This window comes from Candoia aspera, chromosome 14 (genome assembly GCF_035149785.1).
Source record: "Candoia aspera isolate rCanAsp1 chromosome 14, rCanAsp1.hap2, whole genome shotgun sequence".
NCBI classification, from domain to species: Eukaryota; Metazoa; Chordata; class Lepidosauria; order Squamata; family Boidae; genus Candoia; species Candoia aspera.
Window position 1 is genome coordinate 7,440,498 of NC_086166.1, and position 23,218 is coordinate 7,463,715.

General features: G+C 42.7%; 1 protein-coding gene across 2 annotated transcripts in view; it reads right to left on the minus strand.

Annotated features, from left to right (window-relative positions):
- VPS35L (VPS35 endosomal protein sorting factor like) overlaps window positions 1–23,218 on the minus strand; it is a 51,525-nt gene that overhangs the window by 12,122 nt on the left and 16,185 nt on the right. The window contains exons 10-24 of one of the 2 annotated variants that reach the window (XM_063315263.1): window positions 20,559–20,655; window positions 19,845–19,892; window positions 18,742–18,835; window positions 17,369–17,446; window positions 16,677–16,799; window positions 15,021–15,067; window positions 14,215–14,326; window positions 13,536–13,652; window positions 12,217–12,270; window positions 11,416–11,496; window positions 10,971–11,033; window positions 9,396–9,481; window positions 6,201–6,281; window positions 2,434–2,497; window positions 1,030–1,128 (exon numbers count right to left, since the gene is read on the minus strand). In XM_063315263.1, coding sequence (XP_063171333.1) covers window positions 1,030–1,128; window positions 2,434–2,497; window positions 6,201–6,281; window positions 9,396–9,481; window positions 10,971–11,033; window positions 11,416–11,496; window positions 12,217–12,270; window positions 13,536–13,652; window positions 14,215–14,326; window positions 15,021–15,067; window positions 16,677–16,799; window positions 17,369–17,446; window positions 18,742–18,835; window positions 19,845–19,892; window positions 20,559–20,655 — 1,244 coding nt within the window. Of the gene's footprint in view, window positions 1–1,029; window positions 1,129–2,433; window positions 2,498–6,200; window positions 6,282–9,395; window positions 9,482–10,970; window positions 11,034–11,415; window positions 11,497–12,216; window positions 12,271–13,535; window positions 13,653–14,214; window positions 14,327–15,020; window positions 15,068–16,676; window positions 16,800–17,368; window positions 17,447–18,741; window positions 18,836–19,247; window positions 19,367–19,844; window positions 19,893–20,558; window positions 20,656–23,218 lie in introns of those variants that run through there. The other variant, XM_063315264.1, reaches the window with a different exon arrangement.

Below are 23,218 nucleotides of genomic sequence, written 5' to 3' on the forward strand. Positions count from 1 at the left end.
AAGCATTTATATGCTTGCCATTGTGACTCTGGATGGCTTACAATAAACCAAAAGACAATAAACCAGTCACAATTAGAATCCAATATAAAAGCTTTAATAGGTGACCAGGGATTCACTACTACTGTCCCCCTTCATATGGGACTCCAAATATCCTGGTCCTAGTGCCCAAAGATAAAGCCACCAGTTTGGGCCCAACTGTACGTTGCGGGGGGGGGGGGGCACAGCAGAGGAATTGTAGCTTAAAGATTGCCTAGCCCCAATAATGAATTCCTAGTTCCTAGTTAATTGAAATTCGATTGAACCTCTCTTCTCTCCCTGCCAAATAATTACTGACATATCCCTAGACATTATAAACATACGCAGGTAGTCCTTGACTTACAACCACAATTGGGACTGGAATTTCCATTGTAAGTCATTGCGGAAAACAGCAAAAAACATCGCAAAGCATGATCACATGACTGCAGGACACTGCAGCCCGTCATAAATGTGAGCCGGTTGCCAAGCGCCCAAAATGCAATCATGTGACCACAGGGGAGGTGGTGGGACAACATTTTGCGATGCTTGGAAGTGCTTTACAGGCCATAAAGCACCCACTCCAAGTCTGTCGTAACTTCGGGCTGTCGTTAAACAAACAGTCGTAAATTGAGGACTACTTGTAAGATTAAGGACTAGAAACTTGCTTTAAAAAGCCCCCAACATTAACATTCTTAAAATGTGGCATCAGCTTACTGCCCTGGAATAGCAGCTCAGGTTGTGCCTTAGTGGGACCACATTTAGACTAAGATCCTTTCCGTGCTGCTAATTCAGAAAGGGAAGCAAAAGTGGCGACATCCGCCTGCTGGTGCTGAGTTTAGGCCTTTTGCAGCAGCGACCCGCCAACGTCTGATATAAAATAGCGTCCAAACGGTCTTTCTCTTCTGTTCAAACGTTTAGGTGGCTGACCTTGCCTTGCAGAGAAACGTAAGGAATTATAATGCACGGCAGCAAAAAATAGCTCCGCCACTAATTTGCCCGTAAAACTATGCTTACGTGAATCAGCTGGATGAGAACAGGTTCCAAATGGCAGAACATGGATCTGGCTTCCACGTAAAAATTCAGCTGCTGCTCAAAATCCCGGCCAAACGATACCTGGGATTAGAGAGATTGACAGAGCGGTTTGGGTGAGATGCGGCAGCAGCGTCTGGTTACCCATTCCTTCCGTTTTATTTCCGGCGCAGTCTCTGGGGAAACGGTCGCAAAGGAATAGCGCCTGTATCTACCTCCCAGCAGGGTCAGAAAATGCCTTTTCTTCTCAGTTAGCCCCTAGGAAATTCCTCACTCTTTCAATGTGATAAGAACAGAGGAGCAGCTCTGTTGGATCCAGCCAGAAGATCCATTCCCTTCAGGATCCCTTCAGGAAAGCAGCCTGCTTTCCAAAAGCAGACAAACTAAAAAGAAAAAGCCCAACTCCCCCCCCCCACTCCTGTGGGTCACCTAAGTGTCCTTTTAGGGATTGGAACTTATTCTTAAATGAACCGGGGCAACCCTCCAGGCATTTAAAGCCAGCTAAGTTGGAGTTCTCACTATGTCTAAGTGGGAACAAGCCACTGGATGCCATGGCTGGGGTGGCACTGGCATCAGCAGGCATGATGAGTGGCCAAACTCCCGCTTTACTTGGCACGGAGCAGTCAGCAAGTGCCATCTTGCACAGTGATTCTCCTCTTTCCCATGCGCCAAAGTTGAGCAAATGAGCATGACCTTTGGGTGCCTACACAGCCAAGGAAGACCAGCGTGGTACCTCCTCCTAAAGGCCTTCCCAGCTCAAGAGCAAGACAACCAGCAGAAGAAGGCCCTTCTTCCTCCAGATGAGGTTGGGGGAAGAAAGGGTTGGATTAATCTTTTAGAAATCAAGATCCTCCTCTTTCTCACCCTCCAAAGGAGAATGAACATTTGACACCTACAAGCCAAGAAGGGCCAGGGTGGTACCTCCACCCCCAGATCTTTCCTGTTCAAGAGCAAGAAAAGCACCCGGGGAGATGTTCGTCCTCCAGATGAAGTTGGGAGGGTTGGACTCTGCACTGCCTAAAGATGGGAAAGGTGAATTTAAGGCAGCAAAGACCGACTGGGCCCAGCACTCCCACCAGGCCTTTCCCCGCAGCAGGAGCCCAAATAAAGGTTTAAAAGGCAGTACAACAAAATAGGAGAGCCAGTTTGGTCTAGTGGTTAAGGCATCAGGTCAGAAACCCAGAGACTGCGGGTTCTAGTCTGCCTTAGATATGAAGCCAGTTGCACAACCTTGGGCTAGTCCCTCTCACTCAGCCCTAGGAAGGAGGCGATGGCAAACCAGTTCCAAAAAATGTTGCCAAGAAAACTGCAGGGAGTTGTCCAGGTAGTCGCCAGGAGTCCACACTGATTCAAAGACCACCCCCCCAAAACAACAAAACAGATTCTCACCATTTTTACAAATCCGTTTATCAAAGAGGCCAATGTTCGCTTTTCGTCTTCCAGGGTCAGTGCGCTAGAAAAGAACATTTTAAGGCATCAGTTGTTGAAAGCACAATGATTGTGTAACTCCTTACATGTCCCTTTGAAAAGCCTCCCTCAAGTGAGAATGAACCCCAGGAAAGTGGGCAGGCAATTGCAGCTTTATCTATTGTCCAAAAAGGAGTTCCATTTTTTCCCCAAAGGGTTAGTGGCTGGAGGAAAATACCGCCTGGTCAAAGACTGGGAAAAGTTCCTTATGCATAATAAACTCAACCAAGGTCGCCCGGCATCTGTTTAGGAAGGTGTGAAAGTGGGCCTTCCCCCTCAGAGGCAGAATATTGTTAAGGCAGAGTGTTGCAAAGGACTGTGAGGGGGAAGAATGGAGGAAAGGAACACCCTGAATGTTGGAAGAAGCTTCTTCCCCGACTACGGCTGCCACTGGAAGAGACTGCCTCATGAGGGGGAAAGACTACAGGCTACCGGGGTGGGGGCTGGTTGGGGCCTGATTTTGAACTTTTTTTTTTTAATACGTTCAATCGTGTCCAATTCTCGGAGACTGCCTGGACAAGTCCCTGCAGTTTTCTAGGCAAGGCTTTTCAGAAGTGGTTTGCCATTGCCTCCTTCTTAGGGCTGAGAGAGTGACTGGCCCAAGGTCACCCAGTTGGCTTTGTGCCTAAGGCAGGACTAGAACTCACGGTCTCCCGGTTTCTAGCCTGGTGTCCTGATCTCTGCATCAAAATGGTGCTCAATAATAATGTGTCCCTGCAGTTTTCGGAAGTGGTTTGCCATTGCCTCCTTCCTAGGGCTGAGAGAGAGTGGCTGGCCCAAGGCCACCCAGCTGGCTTTGTGCCTAAGGTGGGGCCAGAATTCACAGTCTCCCGGTTTCTAGCCTGGTGCCTTAACCACAACTCCAAACCGGCCCCCATTTTTAACCTGAGCAGCCCTAAATAGCAGGGCCATGTGCTCAAGTTGGGGGGAAGGAGAGGTATAGTAACCTACCGATGAGCTAATGCTTGGCTTTTCTGCCCTCTTCTCTGCCAATGCTTTCGGGTTAGGGTTGTATCTTTTAGAAATTAAGTTTCCAATGAATGAAGAATGAATGAATGAATGAATGAATGAATGAATGGGCTTTGTAATAAGATCACAAGGGGAAAGTTGCCAGTGGTTCACTCCCTAACTATTTGGGATACAGCAGGTATAAAAGAAGGATCTCTCTTAGTCATTTCTATCCCTCTCTAGGTCTTAGGCATTCTCTCTGGGGAAATGTCCTTGATTATTTACGTTCCTTTACTGCACCAAGCATCCTTTTATTTTCCTGCTCTTTTTAGCTGCTGTTTGAAACCTGTAATTTTATGATGTTTTTATGGTGCTGTAGATTTTAGTTCGTGGGGTGAAGGTTGTATCCTTACTTCCATTGTTTTATTTGTTTTTTTGTAAACAAGCCTGCAATTTGTTTAAGGAAATACATTATAAATAACAAACCAGTACCACATAAGGAGAAAATCCGTTTAAAATTTTCCTTCCAGGTGGCAAGAGTAATTGTTTTGTAATGCAAATTCAGGTGGCAGACATTCACCATGGCTGGCTCTTAAGTGTTTCAATATTTCAATGCAGACATCACAGTAAGTTGATAGACCTGGTGGGAGATGTGTGGCAGCAACTCTGCATCCTTGAACAAGACGGCTAGGTTGAAAACATGGCCATGAAAAAGTGATTAGAAAGATGCAGCACAACTGTGAATCCAATAGCTGGAGTTTTCTAATCACTGATGTAGTTGCCTGCTTTTGGTTTGGCGTAGCATTTTAAGTGAACGTACCCATTCTGATTTGCAAAACATCACTGATGGCCCAGATCAGCCATAAGGAGCCCTAATTTTAGTTGAAAATGGAATGCTGATTTTATTTTTTTTCAGGCTAACAGTAATATTTAAGAATTACAGGTATATAGCACTTGCAAGTGTTAGAAGCACTGAATGTGTGTTCTCAAGAAAGCCAGTGTTTTCCTAGGTATTGCAGGGAGGGAAGACTAGAGACCGAGCAAAAATTTGGGAGAAGATGAGCATCTGAACTGGGAATAACTCTAAAGTATTATTTCAAAAAGCAGATGGCTTAGGGCAATTGTTTTATTATTGCACATGTTATTAGTTACAACAAAAATCTTAATAGATTCAATATTGGATTTATAGTTCCAGGCATTGAAATACATTTGTTTCTGCCGATTGGGACTCATTAATTTAAAAAATAATTAATTTTGCGTTTATTTAAATTCAGTTACTAGAGTTAAGGAAGCAAAGAGACTGAGAAACCTACATTTTGTTCCCAAAGTTGCCAAAGAACCCCTATGAAGATTAACTCTCCATCCTGGGCAAAGTTCAGATATGATAATATGCAACAGACTAAAGAGGGAAGCTTCATCTCCTGAAAAGCACCCCCCCCTACCAATAGGGGAGTAGCTAGCATCTCCGCTAGGTAGGCTGAAAAAGTGCATTTCTGGCAAGGGTGTAGCAAGGAAATGGGTTCGCAGCATCTAATGGTCACATGACTGCCATTTTCAACCTTCCCAGCCAGCTTCTGGCAAGCAAAATCAATGGGGGACCGTGTGATTTCCTTAATGACCATGTGGTTCGCTTAACGCCTGCAATGATTTGCTTAACAACTGCCACAAAAAAGGTCATAAAATCAGGTCAGATTCGCTTAATGACCACTTCACTTAGCAACCAAAATTCTGGTCCCAATTGTAGTTATTAAGCAAGGACTACCTGTAATAACTTTGCCTGAATTGGTAGCTGAGAACCTTACAGGTAGAGCAGCCATCAAGGGTCTCATGAGAGTTTCCTAAAATTGCTTTTCACAGCTCAACCCCTGACCTTATGTAACACCACCACCACCACCACCACCCTCCCTTTAGACCAGGTCCTCTGATTCAGCAGAAAGCATCACTATTGATATCCTTTGTTTAATTTTCAGCCATCAGTTTTACACTGTAGGCGTTAAGTCATTCAGGAAAGGACTGCATGCCTTCTGTTTTCTGGATGTGTGACAGGCATTACAGTAAAATTGGGATAAAGCTCCCATCTGCCCTGCTGGCTTCACATCAAAGGACACAGGCTGAATCGCAGCTGCTTCTTGCCCAACAAAGCACTATCAAAGTGGAAACACTGCCTGACCATAATAGAGACAGAATGCAGGAATAGCACTTCTATGTTCCTGGCACTTTATTGTCGCTAAACAGGAGATCAGCTTTCTGCAGAAACAGCGATAAAAATAGTATCTTACAAGGGGGAATTCATTTCGTGGGGACAGGGGTAAGATTTGTTTTCAGTATCAATAAGGACTGCTTCTCAAAAGGACCCACATCAATCCTGCCTTGTTCCCAGCGGTGCTTAAGCTTTTTCCAACAAAGGCATTCAATGGGAAGCACGTCTCACAAAAGTGTGTCACTTACTTTACCCTTTTCAACGCTCTTAAAATGTCCCTTGCCCTCTCTCGCTCTCTGTTTGCTAAACTGTGAAGGCATTGGCCAGAACATTCCTTCAATTTGTATTTAAAACAACACATTCTCCTGCTGAAGGTTTTTTTCCCCCCCTGGACAAATGGCAGCCTTATTAATGAGGGCCTTGAAAAGAATTGGTGCTTGGAAAAGACCGTCCCCTTCTGGTCCTTCCCTAGGTTATCCTGGAAGGGATCATGAAATCCACCCTTGTGGATAAAAATGGAAGGAAAAGAAAAATAACTTACTTTACTGAATCGTGCATAGTTTTGCACACGTGCAGTAGGGCGTTGAGAATCACGGGGTCCTTGGTGGTTTCCTGTTGGTGCCTAGGAAGCAAGCAGGCATTTTCAAAACCAAGAAAGAGAAACCTTTGTGTTGCAGCCTAAATGAAAATGGTAGCTCCTTATTCCATGTATATTCAAATAAATTCAGAATGGCCAGAGAAAGTGGCCTAGAGTGTAAACACACACAAAAACAAATGCCTCTAAATGCAAGGAGTAAGATAATAGCTCTGGAAAGATACCTGATGAGAGATGGATCTTTACAGATTTCCTATAGGCGGAGAGGTGGGTCAGGGTTCAAACCCAACTTTTGAAGGAATGCATTTGATAGCCTGGGAGTAGCAACAAACATGTGCCTGACAAATAGATACTGCAGGCCTTTTCTGAAGAAAGCTTACTCCATTCACAAGGCAAAGGGAAGAAGAATAAATTAAGGCTCCAATCATATATGCCAGGAGATGGAAATGTACCTCCCTCCATGTGTCCAGAACAACATCCAACACCCCAGCCCATATAGCCAGTACTGCAAGGAAGAATAAACAGGGAGCAAACTCCACACTCACTCATACTGATCTTGTTACCTAGTTAAGTAATGAAACGCCTGCAAGCCAACCACCAAGCATAGAGAGCACCAAGGACTCCACAGTTCAACCTTGAGCTACAGATGTTCTCTTCTATTGGAACTGCAATGAAGAGCACAGCTCCCCACACCTTCTGTGTGAAGCTCACACAGGAATAGGATGAAGTCAGCTGAGACTGGGTCTCTCCTGGACACCGCTGCCAAACTCGAATGAAGATCAGGAAGAGAATATCTAGAGCTGTTTAATATGGGAGGCACTTTTGAGACCAAGGGCCGGACAGATCCTGGACATCAAAAGACTAACAAAAAGCACAAGTGTCTTTGGAATCTTCTCCACGGCATTCGGCCTCTGGCCAGTCCTTGACAAGAAGGACCAAGCTGAAGAGACTGATCCCGTGACCTCAGCTTTGTGGCACCGTGCAAAAGGAACGGACCACATGGGTCTGGAGACAAAAAGGATGACATTAGAAAGGACTAACATTAGAAAGGAAGCCTTGTGTTTTGGCAATTAAACCCTGCAAGACAGAAGGGGGCTAGGAACAAGGAAGTCCTATCTTTTTGTCCTTCTCTCTGAACAACTGGACCATCAGGAAGCACTAAACGTCTTCATTCAACTTTATGGGGCACAATTCTACCCAAGGGTACAGTTCCAGTGCAGAATTTTGGTGCACCTTTGTTTTCTGCCGGTGGGATGCTTTTCTGCTCCATCAAAATGCCCCCAATTAAAAAATGTTTTGAAGAAGGTGATCTAAGTTTGCTTCTTATACCACAAACATTCATTTGGAAAGTAAGATGGCTCAAGGGACTATGAATTGTGGAAGATCTCTGCCAACCAGCATAGACTAGTATTTTTATTTGTAAATAGAAGTCACATATAAGACATCCCTTGCCCCTGAAATGCCGCATCACTGTACAAAATCAGAACGAGACTCTTCCAGAACAGAACGAGAAAGTTTAAAAAAAAAACTTGCTAATCAACATCTATCAAGGTTTAGTTGTCGTCATAAAACAAAAAGGAAATAAACATCTGAAAGGGGCATTCAGTGCTGAAAAGGAAGGTATTTGGATGGATCTCATTTCGATTAGAACAATGCTGGCTATTCTGCTTTCACAATGCAGCTTGTTAGCATGGCACTCCTGCGTCTCTCTCAGGATCACAGTTGCCATCAGCAAAGAACAGAAACATATGGCAAAAAGATTGTTCCCGCCTTTTCAGACTGCTTCACAGGGAACACCACGCCTGTAAACAGAAGCTCTTCATCCTGTGAAATCGATCCATTGCTTAAAAATATCTCTGGCAGACTTAAAACAGAATCATTATACAGCAGGTCCCCAGATTAAGAACGAGTTCCGTTGCTAAGTCTGTCCTTAAGTCAAATTTGTATGTAAGTCAGAATGGCTATTTAGCATCAGTTAGTCAAATGTTTGTCTTAGTATAGAGTATATTTTACCTTTCTGTGCATATAAAACACTTAAGAAGCACTGCCAAATACACTAAAACATCTCAAACATAATAATACACGAAGTAGTGTTGTGTATTTAGCCCAAAACATTGTACTTAACTCAAATTTTTAATATAATCGGCGTTATGGCAGTCCATCCTTAACTAGGAGTCGTCCATAAACCGGGACGTTCTTAAACAGGGGACCTGCTGTATTTGTGTAGCTGTATGGACATAAAAAGCAAGATTTGCAGGAAAGGATTTCCTTCCTGTCCCCTCTTTCCATTTTACTTTTCCAAACCAAGTCCTTGCACACGTTCTTTTCTTCTTTTCTTTTTCCAAGGGCCCATTTTTGTGGGCATTTATATCAGAGCAGGTTATTAGATACACTTAGAAAAATTGGCAAATGCAAAAACACCTCCTCAGGTGCCCAGATTCGGGGGTGGGAGGGGTGCCAGTATCATCTGAAAAGAAATTGCATGTTCCTTCAAAAGCACTGCTTTCATCATAGGCAAAAAGCAAACAGAATCCCATTAATTACTTTATTTGGTCAGGTTATCAGCTCTGATAAGCGGATAACCACACACCCGAACTTTTTTTTTTGTAGAAACACCAGGCACAATCCGACAATGTAAACTTTACACAAATCCTTCTTGCATTCTGGACTAAACAGTTCAGCACCCACCCTAACCATTTATGGCTTATTGTTCTATTTCACTGTATACTTGTTGTACCGTATTATGGCCTTATTTCTACATTGCCTGGAGGCAGTTCATAAATCTTCTGAGTAAATAAACGAGCAAGCAAACATCTCGCTCTGCTTTCTGATCTGTCCTGCAACCGTTCACTCCTCCTCACTGCATTTCTGGATTGCACCCAGCATATCCAACAACAAAACCAACTTTTACAAGAATACTTTAATGCATTCAGTGGCGTAATCATTTATGTATTTAAACAACAGATCAATAGGAACGAGAATGTATTTTAAATGCTTTCTTTAGAGCAATTCTAGGTGCCTTTCAAAACCTTTCAGTGCCAAATGGACTGCAGACGAATTCTATCCGTCACACTTAACAGCACCTAAATAGATTTGTCCAGATTCTCTGAAGGGCACTTAATCAGAAGGCTTTAGACTTACTTAATAAAAGCTTCCATGATGCACTTACAAACTTCTACTCTCACAGTCTCTTTCTGGAACATATCCAGGAATGGCAAGAATTTCTCCTAGGAAATCAAGGAAAACATCAAGTTTAGAGCCTTATCCATATATAGCTGAGGATGAAGTTGCCTGGTCTTTGGCAACACCCTACTATGTCCGGGGCGAGAACCATGGAAATCAATGAAGAATAACGTGGGCTTTCTTTAAATCTGCCTGGGACACAGTTTAGAGGACAACAATTAGTTGTTCAGTTGAACCCAACTGTATCTTTGGAAGGCCAGCAGTTTTCCAAATTCAGAGGACATGGGACACCAGCTAGCTGGAATTCCTTAACTCCGGGAAGGCAGCCAGGTGGCTGTTTGAGCTGGGCTTAATATTCTGAGAAAAAAGACCAAAATAGGCAGAGCATGACACATGCATGAGCTGAACTAGCATGTTTTGGACAGCTGTCATGCTGATGGACAAAGCTGGACCCCGTTCCGTGCAATTTCTTTCCAACGTTCCATCAGGTTGCAAGGAAGGACAATGATGGCATGCGTATGGGCGAGAAATAGGGAAATGCAAAGTTTTGAGCTTGAACAGTTCACAAAATTTGAAATGCCCCATTTCAAATCTGAAACAGGATACTTTTGGAAGTAACCAGCTCTGTTCAAGTTCACTCTCCTGAGCTCAAAACATTTCCAAAACGAGCAATGTGGCCCTTTCCAAACTTGAAACTCCCGTTTTGAACTCAAAACTGGGGGTGTTCTGAATTCAGGGCAGTTCAAATCCAAAAGCTTTTCTACCACTCCAGAGAGAAACAAGGCCAATGATTTACATCGCACCTTTCCTTCAAGCAACACACATGGTCTCTGCCTTCCATTGTATTCTTACAACAAATTCACAGGGAAGGTTGGCCCGAAAGACAGAAACTAGTTCAAGGTCACCAGTGACCTCCAAAGCTGAAAGGGAACCAGAGCCCTGCCTCCCTGTCTTCCATCTGAGTCCAACATTCATTCCCTGCCAGAGGACTATATCCCTTGGAATTCCTAGCCAACGTGGCCAACAGCTAAAAATTCCGAGTTGCAGCCCAACACAACTAAGGGCCACCAGAAGGAAACATCCTAACCACAGCAAAGTCATGTCGCTTTGAGACAACCTTCCCCTTATAATAAACTTCCAGAGTTCATAAAAGATCTGAATACCCTTTTGAGAAAAGATAAACATTGTACTGTAAAATACCATACTTCCTTTGGAAGGTATCATGTCAGTGAGAGAACTGTAAAACTAAAAGGAGATACGATTTCAGTCTGACTCCACAGCCCAACAGCACCTCTGCTTCTCACACTCAGGGATATGTGAAGTTCTTGAGTGTCTTCAAAACCAAGAAGGGGATGGTAAAGGAAAGCCATAGTTTGGGGATGGGAACATTAAGACATGCAGGGATGAGATTTCTTCTCATTCCCAGACCTACTCATCTGTCTTCCAGCTAACCTCAAATTGTCTCCAAGAGAAAGTGCACATTTCTTTTAGACAGTAGGAACACAGGATCCTTGTAGCCCCATAGAAACTCACCAATGAAAAGAGAATGGAGAAATCATGGATATAGGTGATGACTTTCTGAATTATTGATTGAAGCTAAGATCAAGAAAGGAAAAGAAAAAAAAAAATATCCAGTAAGGACATGCTTCTTTTTTATCAACAGAAACTCTAATTTCCTTTCATTTAACCCTACTGCCTCTGTCCTGTCCTTCAAGCATAAATATTATTATTTTCTTATTAAAAAAATAGCCATTCCTTTTGATCTAAGTTTTGCAATAACATCAGTTTGGTTTTATTCCAAGTGCGTGCATCTGGTTTCATCTGCTTTAGATCACTCTGTATTTTCCTCTTAAAACAGGCTCAGGGTCATAATACATTGGCATCAAAGCCACCCAGATTTCTCACATCCACTGTACCATTTAGCTCAAGCAACTTTCTTTGTGCCCTTTTAGAAATTATGACTGAACTTTTCTTTTACCTGAGGGTAGGCCTCTTCAAAAGCCCGATCTGGAGTCATATGTTTAATGACATCAGCTAAAACGGTATTGACTTCACGCTTCTGCAGATGCAGTAAAATAAAACAGCATCACAGTGGTCATAAATTCAAAAATATACGAAGCCAGGACAAGTATATTACAAAGCTGAATAACGGAGCAGCTTCTTCCTACGTGACTAGCATCAAACAACTGCAATTCTTTAAGGGCAGGGCAAATCATATTTTAAGACAATGCTGGCTGGGGAAGCTTATGAGAGTTCAAATCTATCACTTCTGCGAACCTTCTAGGTTGAGAAGGCAGATTTCAAGAGCAAAGATTTAATCCAACATAAAAGCTTGTTATACCAAGAAAGTACTCATGTTTTATGACTGGATGCACTACCAGGCAGATGTAATAGCTATGATATATTGCTGCAGATATTTCTAGATTAATGTGTGCCACCAAACTGGAAAAGCTATAGAAACCGATTACCATTAGAACTCCAAGATTCGTTCTCTTTTTCCCCCCACTCCGGAGACAGCTGTTCCTAGTGCCATGTCGAAGTTTGCTAAGTTCACTAATGACAAATGCATGACGTTGCTTTTAAGATCATTCATTCTCACTGCCTCTTAAATAGTCCCCCAAGAGATATTAGTATGACCCGTGAGCAACCTCTAGATAAATGCCAGGCTTCCACTACAGCAGTAGCAAATGCTATAAGCCATAACGAAGGGGCGGGGGGAGAAGCGGAAGAAAAGAAAGAAACCAATATTGGAAAATGGAACGCTTAAATCCACACCTACCGTAAAATGCCTGCACGTGTATTCCATCCAGATTTCTGCACAATTTATATAGTCCTAAAAATAAATGCATGGGCATCACATTTTGAGGCACTTTGACATGTACCAATCAAAGAGAATATCTGTAGCCGAGGGCTGAACTCTGGAGGCCTTGGTGCTCTCTGAGCTGGGCTGTTGGCTTGTAGACGTTTCATGACCCAACTAGGGAACATCATCAGTGCGAGGGAGGGTGGGGTTGGCTCCCTGTTGATATACAAGGTACTGTATATAAGGGCAATCTACTGTATATAAACAGGGAACAAACCCCACACCCTTCTAGCACTGAAGAAGTTGCCTAGTCGAGCAACAAAACATCTGCAAGTCAACAACCAAGCTCAGAGAGCACCAAGGACTCCACACTTTGACATGTTTTCACCCCACTCAGCCTGCTTTTTCCATGCTTAACTGATTCTCTGGGAAGTAAGGTCAAAATATTAAAAGCATCTATTTATTTGATTTATACCCCTCCTTTTATTCAGGAGCTCAAGGTGGCATACTCGGTGCTCCCTCCAGTTTTTCCCCACAGCAGCAATCCTGTGGAGTGAGAGAAGGGCTGGCCTAAAATCCCCCAGGGAGCTTTGGTGGCTGATGGCAGATTACAGCCTTGGTGCTCCCCACTCCTAGTCTACAACTGACTCCTTCCATGGCTGAGCAGGAAATAGAATTTAAGTCTTCCCACTCTTGGTCCAGTACCTTTACCAGGGAACCACCCTGGCTCTTGGGCTGAGAGGGAGGGACTGGCCCAGGGTCTCCCAGGAACTTCTGTGACTCTGAGTGGCTTAGGACCTCAGTATTCCTGCTTCTAGTTCAACTCCTTCACCGCTGCAACATGTTGTTCTCCATAAGTGAGGCCAAGGATAGACAGAACAGGGCCTAAAGCACTACTTGTCCCCCGCCCATGACCCTTTGCTAAGATCCTTTAATAACACCTCAAGTAGGACGCTGGTCCAGTGCCAATCGAAGTATCAGCTACTAATATAAGATTGTATTTGGCCCCCAGAAATGTCCCACCAGGATGGCATGCAGCATTCTGAAGAGGAAGAAGCTAGTTTGCCTGCTGGAAAATGGATATTTGGGGCCTGGATATGCTCATCCTTGTGGCTATTCTGAGAACAGATGAGTGGGAGCCATTTTTGGTGTGCAGCCCCCACCCACTCAAAATTTCAAACATACCCCCAGCCCTACCTCTAAGTTAGGCAATACTCTTAAGAGAGAATGTTTCTAATTTACAGTGCACTTATTTTAACCAGCTAAGTTGCCAAATTCCTCTATTAATAACCCACCTGTGGACTCTTTAGCTTTGTAATAACTTTCCATGCTTCATTTAAGATTTGAAGCCGGTCACTTTCTGGTGGGTCAGCTAAGGCCAAGTTCTGTCCCAGAGAGCAGAAGAGAAGATGCTGTAAAAATAAAATGAGTTGCATGTCCATTTTGCTGCCTCCATTTGTGTTCTCACTTGGATAAATAACATTAGCAATACAAAGACAGATATTTATTTATTTTGTGAAAGAGAGGTGGGAAATACCATCAGGGCAAAATTTTGCTACCCAGTTAAAAGAAAGCAGTTAAATTCTTACAGCTTTTAATGAGTTTAAACTGCTTACTTTTTTTTATTCTGAATCAAAAAAGCAACAACTTCATTTTTAGATGAAGACTTGTTGCATAAGCAATATCTCAGAAGAGGCTTTCCCTCTCTGTGAGCAGAGGGCTTTAAAAATCAAGTTTTAAAATCTATTAATTAACTATTACAGTGGATCCCTTCTGCAAAGTTGTTCATGACACAGAACCAGCTATTGGCAAAAGAGCGGCCATGGAGAAGTCAAGCGCATATCCCAAAAAGATGTTTGAGCCAACAGAACTGGAGCAAATCCATAGTGCACATTTAATGAAACTATTTGGGGATCTATGAAGTGGCTGACAACAATAAAAGCGTTTGAGTGGAGAGGCTGCAGAAGAATTTACCTTGGGGAACCCAGATTCATCACACTCTTTTATCATACCAATAAAATCCATCGCCCTTGCAGCAATAAATTCAGCTCTGAAGGCAGACATTACGGAATTCAAGAGCAAAGCACTGGAAGAAATATCATTCAGAGCATTACAAGACAGCCCCCCAATTGATACTTTATATTTTGACCTTTACATTAAGATGTACTCAGAGCATGCAACATTTATGCCCCTACTGCATCCTTATATTCAAAGAACATAAATGGCTTATTTGGCAAAAGATGAAGCTTGCTCTTTTTCCTCCATTCTCTGGATCAATTCACTCCCTGTTTCTGGCAAGAACTACAGAAGTGAACAACAAAACCACTTGTCAAATGGCAAAACAACTGGGCCAAGGCATAAACCCACCGAAACAAAAGACTTCTCAAACTTTCCAGCTGAAGGCCGAAAGGGAAGGAGCCAAGTGAGCAGCCCAGGAAAGGCTTCAAAAAACATTTTGCATCTCAGTTGTGGAGGGTGGAATTACAGAGAGAGAGCAACATGTTCCCTTATACAGTACATATAAACTGGAGCACTGGTGTATTCTGCCCAAGATAGGGCTAAAGGATGTAGGTCTCTGATAACCACATGCTTAGTGTGCAAGAAGCCTCCAATTCAAAACAGCTGTACCGTAGCCTCATCAGCTGCCAGTCAGAGAGGGAGGGAGGGAGGGGAGGGCCCTGGAATACCACCACTTCCATCAGAATTTATGAGGATGCCACAAGAGTAACAATCCAGTTTTTCCTGAGATTAAAAAAATAAACATATAGCATGGCACTTACTTGTTGCCCAGCTTCCTGCATCTCTCCATCATCTCTGTCAACAATGCCTACAAAAGGGAAAATAGAAAAATAACAAAAATAAAGGCAAACTGAAGCACTCGGTATTGCATCAGCTGTATTTTGCAGCAGAATAGCAGCTTTGGGTGGCATAAGAAGAAGCCTCTGGAGCAGTGTTTCTCAACTTGGGCAACTTTAAGATAGGTGTGCTTCAACTCCCAGAATACTCCTTCTGTACCTGTAAATGCCTGTAATCTAGGGTAGACATGGCTTAAACACCAAGCATGATTTCTCTTCTCCCCCCTTTCACTTCTTGAAACTTTAATCCATTTGCCTTTAATCCATTATTGTTTGTATACAATACTAGGTCATTCGAAGTTACTTTCTAGGCCAGTGTTTCTCAGCCTTGGCAACTGGAAGATGTGTGGACAAAATCAATGGGCAGCTGTGTGATTCACTTAATGACCACCACAAAAAAGGTCATAAAATTGGGTCATATTCGCTTAATGACCACTTCACTCAGTAACCAAAATTCTGGCCCCAGTTGTGGTTGTTAAGCGAGGACTACCTGTAAGGAAGTATGTTCTGGCAGGGATCTCTTGGATCAGAGAGGGCAGCCATCTATGTTCCTAACAACACATATTCTCTCCACCTGCTAAAGGGCATTCCAGCATGACAAGGTTTCCGCTTCCATTCAGGAAATAGCAAATCAATCCCCTCTGACTATCATCAGCGTAACAAAAGGGTGGTCTCTTCCCTGCGAGCAATTTACAACATGAAGAACAAAACTGATTTCTGGCGAAGCATCTGTGGCTGTTTTTTTTTAAGATGTATGGAAAACTGAGGCAAAAGTTCAGCTTGGGAAAGATTTCTGTATTTCCACATGGTTGCATTTCCACAAGCTTTTTTTTTATAAAGTTGGCACATTGAAGTGTCTCATTAGAAATCAGCTGTCTTGCTTCAGATCGTCTTAAAGAAGCTACCATGTTAAGCTGACTGAGTTTAAAAATAAAGGGAAGTGTCATCTGTATGACCAAAGTGAAAAAGGAGTGTGAACAATGGCACCCAGGAGGATTCCAAAGTAGGATAACAAGTTCCCTTGCTTTGTGCCAAGACACAAGCTGGGCTGTAAAAATTGGGAAGGGTACAGTACGCTGAGGGGTCTGACAAAGGCTCTGCATTCAAATGGTCTCAGATGCCTTTATGCAGTAGCCTGCAGAATGTCTGAGGTTCCCATATTTTCGTTTCAAAGTTATAAAGAAATCCTACTAACAAAATCTGTGCTGGATTGGGGAACTCTTCACCTATAAAACAGCCCAGCCTTGAGAGAAAAGTTAAGTCAGTTCCTTGTCCCACCCCCCAAATTAACTCTTTTTCTGCTGAATTTAAGCAGCTGAGCACTTGGGAGGAGAGATTATGGGGACAGAACAATTAAAATTCCCTTCTCCAGAGTGGCCTGCCACTTATGCACAAATCATTTTTGTTGACTGAGGAACAGCTAGGCCACAGCAAAAGGAGATTCTACCATAAGAAGCTGTGCCTATTCATTCCCACCATCTCCAATGAAAACAAAGGGTGCGTTCAGATTAGCATTTTCCATTATGCAAAGCCCAGGAGTTAATGAGACCTTCAAAACCTTTTCAGGATGAGTTCTTTTACCTCTGCAGCTCGGTAAGCAATACATTGTAGAATCCAATCTATTGCCGGAGAATAAAGTGTTAGATACAACGGGATCTCAACGCACTGTGACACCAGCTGGTTCTGGACAGTATCCCCGTGAATCTGTTGGAAACATCCAAGGCAAATAGTTATGGAAGAGTTCAAGTGGTGGAAAAAGGGGAGGGATTCACCACAAAGTCAAAGCATTGGATGCTGACCTCAAGGAAAACTCTGGGAAACCTGTTTCAAGATGAAATCATCCAAGGTCATAGAAATGTGAAAAATCTCAGTTTGGTCAGCTTTCCCACACTGAAGAAAATGAACGTGGAGATGAGCAAAGCCAACATCTGCTTCTTACCTGTCCTGCTTTCAAATAGAGTTCCAGGATGGGAACTTAATCTGGACAAACCAATATGGTTGTGGACCGGAATTCACACACCCTGATTTCCAGATCTCTTGAAGAATAGGCACCCGTTAAGTCAGCACCAGATGGAAAGTAAACCAAGACCTACTACAGGGATGAGCACCAGATGATCTGTAGTAGATTGGCCAGCATTGCTAATCCCAAGGTTCTCTAACAATACCAACAACCAAAACAATTTTCTCTCTAAACTAAGGGGCTGGAAAGAACCTGATGGGGGAAACCAGGTGTGGATTTTGCTGCAATAAGGACATCCATTTCATTTACTTACTTGCTTAAAGGTGAGAAGAAAGTCAAAAAAGTTCTTGTTGAGGCTGTCTTTCAGGTGAGGAGCCACTTCCATCCCAACCTGTATTTGAGGAACCAGATGAAGGAAACCTGTTCTCTGCTTCTTTTAATACAGTTCTGTGCATTTCCACATTTCTTTGAAGGCTTAATAAAAATGGGTCCACGTATCATGGAAGATTAATGTGCATATGGTAACAGCAGCAAGATTATTATACAGGTAATTCTCACTTAACTACCACAATTGGGACCAGAATTTCGGTTGCTAAGCAAAGTGGTCATTAAGTAAATCCAACCCAATTTTATGACCTTTTTTGTGGTGGGTGTTAAGCGAACCACATGGTCATTAAGCAAACCACATGGTTCCCCATTGATTTTGCTTGCCAGAAGCCAGCTGGGAAGGTTGAAAATGGTGATCACATGACTACAGGATGCTCGTAAATGCGAACCGGCTGCCAAGCACCCAAATTGCGACCACATGACCACGAGGGATGCTGTGATGGTCGTAAGTGTGAGAACCAGTCATAAGTTGTTTTTTTCAGCAAGGTTGTAAGTCCAAACCATCACTAAATGAATGGTTGTCAAGCAAGGACTACCTGTATGCACAAAATGGTACTGAAATTCCCACAATGGAGGAATGGATCATAAAACTGTCAGAATTAGTGGAAATGGCAAAACTAACTTGTTTGATCAGGGAGAAAACAACAAGAGCTTTTTTTAAAAGACCGGAAACCTTTTACGGACTTTTTGCTAAAAGAAGAAAAAAGTGAAATGATGATTTATGGATTTAATCATTGAAAAAGAATTTAATATGGGGTTGAAGGTTTTCTGGAAGAGATAAGGGGGGGACATGATGGGTTTGTCAACATCTGTTGAAGAGAAGGTCGGAAGTCATTATTTTTCTTCTTTTTTTCTCTTTTCTTGCACCTTTTTCTCTTTTCTTTCTTTTCTGTCTTTAGCTTTGTCTTCTACTTTATGTATAATTCTCAATAAATATAAATTTAAAAAATGGGTCAGCGTTATGAAGACAAAGAACTAATGCAAATGTTTCCATCCATCCATCCATCCATCCATCCATCCATCCATCCATCCATCCATATATTTAACTAGAATCAAGGAAATAAAGGAAATTGAAAAAAAAAAGTTAAAGGAGCAAACAGAGCACATAGTAGCTGCACTGCAAATAGGAAAGCAAAGAATCGCATCCCATCACCTGAGCACCCTGCCGTGTAGAAATGATCCCAGTTTATTACCATTTAAAATTAGGAAATGGCATCTTGCCCTGGAGAAAAGTTCAGTGGTGGTCTAATCCCTTTTCTACTGTTCTGTAAAACCAGGCTGATAAGGACAAAATCTTACCCTGCAGAGATATGCTCTAGCGTAGACAGCCACCAGAGGATCACCAATTCCTCGGATCATGGAAGTCAGTCGGGGGAGGCATTCCAAAATACCCCTAAAAAAATAATTTGAGAAATAGGTTTCATCAATGAGGCAGAGACCGCTGACCAATTCATCTTCCGACGGCCTCAAAGGCATATGCATATGATGGGCATCACCCTGCTCATCCTTAGATTGGTACCGAAATGGTCCGAACTATATTCAGCAGCTCAGTTATCCCAAAGCCATTGCAGCAAACAGAACGAATTGCTAAAATCTAACAGAACATCCTGTGCGTTCCTCCCGAGGGGGGACGTCGAGGGTCTCGGCCCCAACTGATGTGAAGGAGAGGGCAGCCCCAAGGAGGTCCTGCTCGTGGCCCCACCCCATAGAAGAGCTTGTCCCAAGGCCCTCTACTTTGCTAGTCTTTCATTAGGCCATTAGGCTTTTAGCACTAATAGAGTTTTTACTAGAGGATACAAACATACACTACTACAAAATTATCCAGACATTCACTGAGAAATACTGCAAAGCTTTTATGTCCCTTGACTTCTCAAGGCCACCAGAGCATCAGGGTTCATGCTTATCAAGATTAAAGCTACTTATCAAGCAAACTAGAAGGAACTCAACAGAAACTAAACATCAAAAACTTACCCTCCCATCAGTGTTCACCCCACAGCCCTAAAGCCCCCCACGCTATTTGTGATCCACGGAGCCTTCTCTATCAGCCTGCTAAATTTCAGGGCCCAATCAATGAAAAAGCTCTTTGCATCCCAGTCACATGGCTTTTCTTATATTTAATGTCCTATTCAAAAGAGCAGCGTTTCTCAACCTTGGCAACTGTAAGATGTGTGGACTTCAACTCCCAGAATTCCCTAGCCAGCAAAGCTGACTGGGGAATTCTGGGAGTTGAAGTCCACTCATCTTACAGTTGCCAAGGTTGAGAAACGCTGCAAAAGAGAGTATCGGCATGAAATGAAACTGCAAATAGATGGTAGAGAAGTCTCAAGCCAGAATCCACATGTTTCATTGGCACCTGCACCCCATTTATCTGACATTTATTATCGAATGCTATCAAGCCTTACGTTTTGGAAAGGAATTTGTTGCACTTCAGTATTGCTGTCTCCACATAACTGGTACAGAGTCAGGGGAAAAAAAAAAGAATCCAGAATAAAATTATACCTAGCAAAAGCAGCAGATAATCTCTTTCCAGGACTGCTATAAAACCTCCCCTATATCAGGAGTTAGGGATGCAAATAAGTTAAAACCATTTTAAAAAAGTACATAATCTGCAAAGGAATCCAGTGTGACAAAAATATTGTTGGAAAAAATAAGTTGGATGAACTAGCGTGCATTGCTGGAAAGAGCTGGATGTTAATTAATTTCTTTAGCTCATTTATTACAGCTCTCTCCTCCTGAAGAGCTGAAATTAACATTTCTTTCCTCTCTATCTTTTTATGTCTACTGTTACAGCAAGTAGATTAAGCTAAAAGGCTATAGTTGAGGAGGAATATGAATATTAAGATTTTTGTATCTTGATCTAGGTTTGTTAGGCAATATCCCATACTTATTTTTAAGCCTACCAAAAAAACCCCTCTCAATTAAAAATCATAAAGGAAATCAAATCATTTCTACTGGGTGAACAGCAATCTCTCGTTTCTGAGATCTCCTGATACCCACTTGGCATATCTTTCATGTTTCCCCCAGCGGAGAAAATTAAGATGCCATTTGAAATTCTTCTTTTTAATGGAAATTCAAGTAATATTTCCTTCATCAAAGTCTTATTTGAAAAAGGATACAATCTTGGAATGAGTTCTCGGATGGAAGCAATCTTGAAAAACCAGTTCAAGCAGGTTTCTTTGGCGACGTCATTAACGCTTTCAGGAGTAAAATTATCTGATTAGAAAAACAAAACCAGAAGTCTTAACTGAGAACCCGCTTCCTTATACTAACTCTCAATTCAATTAAATATTTTAATCATACAGATCTGAGAAAATGGCCTTCAAGCATATAAAAATATAGCATCATTAGAAAATGTTAATTTCAGAGGTCATCTGTCAATTACACAGTAATAAGAAACTAGAGATTCAACTTCAGTTTGGTTTCTGATGGTTCTTGGCCTCAATTTCCAATTTCATATCTGTGAAGAAGGTTTGATTAATGGTAGTTCAGCATTTAGTCGCTAGGTATCATTAAATAGCAACTAATGTGTTAGTCAGGCATTTATTCAGGAAAAAATAAGGTTATAATGATATACCCATTTAAATAAGCACACAGCCCAGTGAACAGAATACAACATGTTCCTGAGCAAATATGGATATTATGTCGTCAAAGGAATCAACCAAAGACTTGTTCTTACACAAAATACTTTAATTTTGTGGGAGATGGGCGGTAAGAAAATTTGAATAATAAATAAAATAAAATAAAATCATTGATTTAAACTACCCCCACCCCCCAGCACAAATAGCAGCAGCAAATGGAATACACCAGCACCCATTGCTCTTTGCTGGAAAATGGTGTCCCCAAACTGAATCTACTAAAAGCTGAGTATATATATGAAAAAGGTGCGTGGAAAAATGGAATAGTAGGCCTACTTGGGTACAAATGAAGCATATATTATGGGAGCATTCAGCAGGTGGTAGCACCGAGTTGACTCTGGGCTGGCTGCTAACCAAGGATGACTGTTTAATACTTGGATGGGAGACTACTAGGAAATCTCAGGTTGTTTCCGAAGCAGAGTTGCCTTAATGTTGCAATATTTTGGATCTACCCCTAGCAAGAGCAGATACCTATTCAGAATACAAATGGCAGAAGGACCACAACTGAGTGGGCAAATGTACTTTGCACAGAGAATACCCAAAGGCATAGCCTGCATTTGTCTCCGTCCTGCTCTGCTATCTGGCTTTGGCAATGAGGATGAACCAGATGACAGTTCTTACTTAAAAACTCCCTGCCACCAGACCTCTGTATGTCCCTCACTCCTGAGACTCAACAGCAGAGGGAGAGATGCTAAGACATATGCCAGTGCCCCTGCAGCTGGGCTCCCTCCAGATGTGTGGGCTTCATACTGGCTCTGCAGTTCTAGGAGTTGAATTTCTCCCATTTGGAGGGCACCCGGTGTGGGGACGGTGGTTGTAAACCCCTTGAGGATCCCAATTTGATATAACAGCATTTTTCTTTCTTTCTTTTATTTACTGATCAAATTTATCACCACCCATCTCCCTGGAGAGGGGACTCTGGGTGGTTTACAATAAAACATAGATAAAAAGCCGTATAAAACTATAGAATAAACATGATAGATAATAAAATATAAATATGGAAGGATCTCAATGGCTAAAAGTTCTCTATAACCCGCAAGCCAAACAGGGCCACTCTAAGGAACTAGTCGTCCCCAGAAGTGACTATTCTCCCTCCCGCCCCAGGCGTAGTGACAAAACCAGGTCTTTAATTGTTTTCTAAAGTCCAGGAGGACTTCAGCATTGCCTTATTCATTGCCTTATTCAAGAGCTGGCTGTGAATCAGTGCTGAAGCAACGGTACTGTGGAAGCTTCACGTCTCTGTTCGTTTTGCCCCAAGCGTCAAAATGTGCCTTGTATTACCAAATGACCCGAATTCTGACTCTTGGCAACCAAATTGGATTAAGCCTTGCACTGCTTCTTTGGGCTTCTGCCCCAGGTTATCGATTCTGACTCATTCTGATTTACAAACCATGGAGGCCACTGCTTCAGTTGAAACAGAGGTCGCAGGATCAGGAAAGAGCTCCTCCACGTGAAACTCTTAAGAGAGTCACACGGTATATAGAGCAAATATTCAGAAACCCTTTTATAAACCAAGAGGGCAGAAGCATTCCTAAATCCTGGGGAGACCATATTAAGAAGACGGCTCCTACCTGACTCACTGGGGTGTAAGAGGGAGGGAAGGAGAAGAACAATTAGACTTGCAAAATTCTGTTATTACAGCCTATCTCAATAAAGCAGGGTTCTGGACATCCTGCAGAGTGTTCCTCCTAATCTGGTCTACCTCAAAGGGCCGACAACCTGGTCCATGATATTGGCCTGAGGGGGCAAATCATGTCACTAGGCAGCTTCAGGAGACCCGACCTGGCTATTGATTCACCCGATTTCACTCCACCAGGTCCCCTGGACCAAGATGCATCCTTGGCTGGTAGGAGAAAAGGCCAGCCTTGTTCATTGCAAAGCAAAGTGGAACAAACGGACTGATGAGGCAGCCTAGGATGATTTCATCCCCTCTGTATTCTGAGCACCTCTTTGGCACAAAAGAAGAGAACAGCAGCAGATGCTTTAACTTAATTGCAAGACGCCACCGTTTGTTATTCTACTGCTGTTCTGTTCTCCCTTCAAAAATGCAGAGCCCGGGCAGGAATCTGAGAAAGACTGCAATCCTCTCCCGTTTTTGCCACCGCCGCCGCCTCCCCACCAACCCCTTTGCACTTGAGGAC